The sequence below is a fragment of the Zea mays genome, chromosome 7 (genome assembly GCF_902167145.1).
Source record: "Zea mays cultivar B73 chromosome 7, Zm-B73-REFERENCE-NAM-5.0, whole genome shotgun sequence".
NCBI lineage: Eukaryota > Viridiplantae > Streptophyta > Magnoliopsida > Poales > Poaceae > Zea > Zea mays.
Genome location: NC_050102.1, coordinates 117,620,045 through 117,625,795, shown reverse-complemented (window position 1 = coordinate 117,625,795; position 5,751 = coordinate 117,620,045). Strand labels below are relative to the sequence as shown.

The 5,751-nt window shown below is 44.3% G+C and overlaps 1 protein-coding gene across 1 annotated transcript; it reads right to left on the bottom strand.

Moving 5' to 3' along the window:
- Positions 1–1,760: 1,760 nt before the first annotated feature.
- LOC100279910 (Ankyrin protein kinase-like) lies at positions 1,761–5,019 on the bottom strand. The gene is made up of 7 exons (NM_001158998.2): positions 4,867–5,019; positions 3,963–4,626; positions 3,650–3,860; positions 3,216–3,510; positions 2,722–3,111; positions 2,553–2,630; positions 1,761–2,468 (listed from the first exon to the last, which is right to left on the bottom strand). The coding sequence occupies exons 2-7, from the start codon at positions 4,605–4,607 to the stop codon at positions 2,240–2,242; spliced, it is 1,848 nt and encodes a 615-aa protein (NP_001152470.2). The 5' UTR covers positions 4,608–4,626; positions 4,867–5,019; the 3' UTR covers positions 1,761–2,239.
- Between the last annotated feature and the right edge of the window lie 732 nt (positions 5,020–5,751).

Below are 5,751 nucleotides of genomic sequence, written 5' to 3'. Positions count from 1 at the left end.
TAATACTGCGAGGGGCTACTGTTGGGGGCCTTCGTCTTCCGAAGGTCCTCAAAAACATGATTAACAATGTTTCCTAAGTGTGATATATGTACAGGAACCTTCGGACTTGGAATGAAGTTGTACACAATATGAAAAGCATGGTCAGGACGAAGGTTGAACCAGTTCCGAAGCTAAGCGCAAGGAAGTTTCGGCTCAGCAGCAGAAAAAGGAACCGACTTAAAGAGGAAAAGGCTATCTAGTCCTCGATAGATTGTCCTTAAGTCAATAGTAAACATAAAGGGCATGAATGTAATTTTGCACAGGTTGCGCCCTGTGCCTATAAATAGATGAACAATACCCATGTACTGTTCACGCTGACTTGTATTCACTCGTGCGTCACGCTTGGACTTTTGCCTTCTGTCAAGCCAAAGGTACAAATGTAATTCAATATTTTCCATGTTCATTCATGATGATATAATAAAGATATATTAATGATGTAATATGATTATTCATGTTATTTATCGTGTTTTATATGTTTCTTCTTTCATTAATATATATATACTGCGATGATGAAGGTACGTCCTTCATGACCTTCGTCTGAAGATCATTATATCCTAAAGGAGATAATGCTTCGAAGGACGAAGGACTTTAACCATTAACATTTTGTGTTGCCTTGTTCTTAACTCATAGCATTTGAGAACAAGTCCCCAACACCATTATTATCTTCATTTATCTATATTCCTCTGTTTTCTTATTTGTGTTCATGTTTATATGATAAAATGATGAAGGTGTGTCCTTCATGACCTTCGTCTGAAGATCATTATATCCGAGAGGAAATAATGCTTCAAAGGACGAAGGTCTTTAACCATTAACAATTGTGTTGCCTTGTTCTTGACTTATAGTATTTGAGAACAAGTGACCAACAGACACCCCGGGCCTGCCCCACGCGTCCCACCTCGGCGCCGTGTCCTATAGGCCCCACGTCCAGCGCCTGCGCAGTGCTCTTTCAACTATTGTTCTGTGGACCTCCAGCGCCTGCGCAGCCAGCTAACTACGTCTGTCCAGCACTCGACTCCGCCCGCGCAAAAAGTAGTGCAAAGCGAGCAATCGAACTCACACCCACTCCAAAAATTTGGAGCTAACCACCCGAGCACATATACCTTAGTGTTTAGAAAATAAACAATAATTATATTTAAATAAATATCTCAATATATATCTATATAATATATAACAACCATAGTAAAGCACGAGTAACTGACTAGTTAAGATTTAAGAGGGGGTATATATTAAAACGAATTACATTGATCGAATTTAGAAAAGTTCATCTCCTCCTGTCCCCCATATAAATTTGTCTCTAGATTGTCGCAAAGTCGCAAAGGTACAGTTGCCAGTACGTTTGATAAATTCTGCAGCTTTCCATATCTAGTGTGTGATGCCGTATCATGTGATCCTGCTTATAGAAGGGATAAATGAGAGGAGAGAATAGAGAGGATGAAGTACCCTCTATATCTAGGTGAAAATCCTCTGAGGGTCGAAGCGTTGCTATGCATATTCGTGTCCGATGCCCCTGTCCCTGTGGCTGCCATGATCTTTGTGCCTCTTGTCTTCTGGTGGTTCTTTACAAAATGCTCCATGACTGCATGATAGTTCGCACATGGTGCGCAAGTTTGTTTTTTTTTATCTGTACTTCTTTTCTTGCTTACAGAAAGGTACACGGACACCCAAATAAATTCTGGCTTCGAAGTTGTGCCTGGCGCCAGCATATTTCAAGTTGCAACAGTGGAGCCGTAAGGAGCCCTTTTCTTCAGGATCATTCGGGAGTACACAAATAGACCTGGGGTTGTCCAAAGAAAACATGTATTTCTCGCTTACATAAAGCTAGTCTACTTAATACGTTACACCCGAATCTGTACGAGGACCGTAAAGAAATTTCCAAAGATACAAGCTTTTTGAAAAGAGTACACGACCAAAGAAGATTATGTGGTTGCAGTGATCACCAGCGAGCACGGTATCCTGGCTGCTTCAGTGCTACCCCCTACGGGCATATTCGGTTACACCAATCCATAAGGGGATTGGTGAGGTTTAAATCCTCTTCTAGTCATTTTTAACTAGAAAAGGATTTAATCCCCTCCAATCCGCTTCTGAATTGTTGTAACCGAACAAGCCCTACAAGGGTTGATCATTTAAGCTAATCCTTGTTTGTCGGGTAAGGTTTGGTTGCAGAATTCCTCATGTTAGAGCCTCATGAAACGTGCTTGCTTCAAGCTACAGCCGTCTGCTTACCACCAACCCAGTATTGCTTCACGGCATACAAGATCTTCTCGCGCACGAGGGGGCCATCCTCGTGATCAACCATCTTCGTGTCCCACCTCATACCCAGAGCGAGGCTGTTCACCTTGGTCAGGACGTCTACGTCGTCCCGTATTATGACGGCGCCTTCGGGCCTCAAGATGCGGTCCATCTCCAGGAGAACATCTTCCATGCTGCACCTGTTGGTAGTTTCAGTAGATAAAACAGATCAGCACAGGCAATGCAAGCTATGGATTCACTACAAAGGACAAAGAGTAGCTTACTTGGTTTTATACAAGGTGAAAAGACCGCTAGCGTGGATAAGATCATACGTCCTTGGATAAGTAGAGAAAGCCTCACACCTGCAATAGAGTAGTGTGTAAAACACTGTAAGTTCATGGTCACTAGCACACTACTTTTTTGAGCACACGATTAAAGCGTGAAATGTCAAACCAGTCATGATATATGCCGATCAATCCTCGCTCATACACAGCCCCCAGGGTGGGCATCTTCGCGATGGTCGGCACAACATTCATCACCCAAGATTTCGGGGACTCTATTGCTGCGGCGAATCCCCCGTACTGTGCATTCATGTCCATAATGTTCCTGTATCTACCAGTAAGCAGATACTTGTTCACACTGCTGTAAGACTTCACATGCTTCTTCCACATTTTATTGTCTTTCTGGAAGGCCTGGGATGAAACGCCTGGGACCAAACCATTAGCGATTCTTGGAGGAACTGCGTTGAGCCTGGCTGGGAAGGGTTTGATTGCACCTCCAGCTACGTCGTTTTCATCTTTTACATCTGGAAGGGGTGTCACACAGGCCTTCATCTTCTTGTACCTGACGAAGTAGCAGCAGTTTGTAAGAATTTGGAACAGAAAAGAACCATACAAACCAAAACACTCTGTTCAAATGACTGAAACAAGATCACAGGAATAGCATACCAGACATCATCTGGGTTTGTTGATTCACACATCTGCACAGCTGATTCTTCTTGCCTAGAAGGGCAAGACTCGGTATTCACCCTTTTCCTCCATATCGCCATCTCGCCCTTCTCTGAGACTTTTTCCCAGCATAGAAGGTCAGCAATTTCCTCTATTCTGTTCTGCTCTGCCTCAAGATCCTTCTTTGTGCGTTGCCAGCCCTTGTAGTTCACCTTCCAGTTAATTGGAGGGCCAGACAGCACCCAGTAGCCACCAGGCCTTAGAACCCTATCAACTTCCATCATGTACATTCCATCTGCAAAGGTGTGAACATTATTTCGGGTTGTAAAATAACTTACACCAAACATAAATGAATGCTCTAAGTATTAATGATAGTCCCTTAGAACATTTGCTTTGATGAAGAATAGTATAAGAGAACGCGTGACTAAGCTTACCATTTGCTCCCCATGGAATCAAGCACCTGGAACAATGGGCCATGTCAAAGGCCCTCGATGGATAGGGAAGTTTTATTGTACCAAGGACGCCAATAACAGCAGGGACACCTCTCTCCAGAGCAAACTGCACTTGTGCCTCGTGTGAATCTCTCGGGGCAAACGACATGGCCAAGACATTCCTCTTCAACAAATAAGCTCCCCAGCTAGCCACCTGAAATAGTTATGGTGTGTTAAGACATGAGCTAGTCAGCTAGATTTGGTAACCTAGCTCGAATTAGCAGCAAGCGATATGCAGTTTGGCATTTCCTCTTACCCCGCACCCAGTGTCAAGTGCAGTCCTGACAGTTCCATTGGCGATCGGAACGACTGATGCAAGCTGATCAATATACTTGTCTGCTCCCTGCGGGAATTGCGTCCCTCCACCAGGGAATCTGAATACATTACCCTCATATTGGACCCAGTTCTGGATGGCTTTCTCGACTGTCAAGCTCTTATATGGGCAATTCGCGAAAGGGACATAGTCCCGGCTCTTCGGCCACGGGAACGGAGCCACATAGCCTTTTGGGGGTGGAACCAAACAGTGCAGCTTCTCCTTCTGCGCCGGGCAATGCCGCTCTCTGTAATTCATGTTCTCCCTAGGGAACTTCATCGCCCTGTTCTGGTCTTGGCAGGGGGTGTAGTCCGTGTAGAGATCAGGGCACGGCTTGAACTTCTTCGACGGAGAAACCAGGCTGCTAGAGTTGCCACTGGCTTTAGAATGGTGGGTGTCGAAGCTAAGGTTCGGCACGACGGTGCAGTCGGTGCGCTTGGTGACCTCCAGCGCGATGCTGTCCCCCTTGCCGAACCCGCTCTTCTGCCACGCCCCGAGGATGTAGAAGAAGCAGCACATGCCAATCACTATGCACAGGGATACCGTGCTCCTGGTCCGGTTGTCGCTGGAGCTCGCCTTCAAAGCCATGGCTGATGGCTGGCTTACCCTGAGGAATTAGACAGCCGAAAACATGAACTTTTTTGCGCTGTTTAGTAATGCTTACTAGGAATGCGCATAGAATTAAAATGCTACGGTTCAGGGGGGCGGATCTCTGCAAAAACAATCTTAATGTACATGCATATATACTTGTAGTTAGATCAGATCCAAACACAGTAGTAAAGTTAGCGTTTGGGTGCTCGGTTTCGCACAGCAGGAACCAGGAAGGGAAGGCCGAGGGGTGGCGTACCTGGCGGTGGTTGCCGCCGGCGAAGGGCGCGAGGAAGACCTGGGCAGCTGGCGTAGGACGGCAGCGACGGCCGCCCAGTCGCCGCCGACAGAAAGAGAGGGGTGTGAGGAGGAGGAGGAGAAGCGCGCAACGGGAGAGCAAAAGGAAGGGGTTAAGCTAAGCGACCGCAGTAGAGGGGTTTTATATCTTTATTGTCGAAATTCGAGCGATAACAAACATTCGGTCTGATGACCAATTGACTAATACGAAATTATACTTTAACTAATAATAAAATTTAATTTAATACTGTATGTAATATCGGTTCGAAAAAATAATTGGTCTCCTACTTTTTCGTCAGACAAGTCATCTCATCGAACCTCACAGAGTCACACCCCCTCTACATCCCGCCATTCCCGCTTATATGTTTTCAATCTAAATCTACCACGAGACCAAATTTACGGTCAAAGGCTTAGCATCACCTAAATCCAACACGTGAGTACGAGATCGCATTTAACAACGTCACGGATTTCAATTATAAGGATACATTCGACAATAAAGTTAATTTGCTAGTAGCTCATATATACTTACAAAAACCAAAAAAATAAGTATCCTAACATGTAAGTATCGAAAAACGTGTACAAAACTTAACTTATAGAATATTTTTATTTAGTAAAAAACGAGAGACAACGATAGTTTATGTTTCCGTAGAGGAAAAAAAACTCACACACATTTTATTGTTATGTCGTGTGTGTGTGTTTATTTAATACACATTAATTTTTAATAAACTAGTATGTGTTAAGACTAACCATAAAACAGAGAGCATGATTGTTGTATTTTTTTTTAATAATGGCTGATAAGTCATCCAGCTAAATGCGCAACAAGTTAGGGCATGTTTAGGAGTGAAGT

Coding starts and splice junctions, on each gene's coding strand:
- LOC100279910 (NM_001158998.2), bottom strand. CDS start 4,607: ATGGCTTTGAAGGCGAGCTCCAGCGACAACCGGACCAGGAGCACGGTA. Junction 3,861..3,962: donor CACTTGACACTGGGTGCGGG/GTAAGAGGAAAT, acceptor TAACTATTTCAG/GTGGCTAGCTGGGGAGCTTA. Junction 3,112..3,215: donor ACAAACCCAGATGATGTCTG/GTATGCTATTCC, acceptor CTACTTCGTCAG/GTACAAGAAGATGAAGGCCT.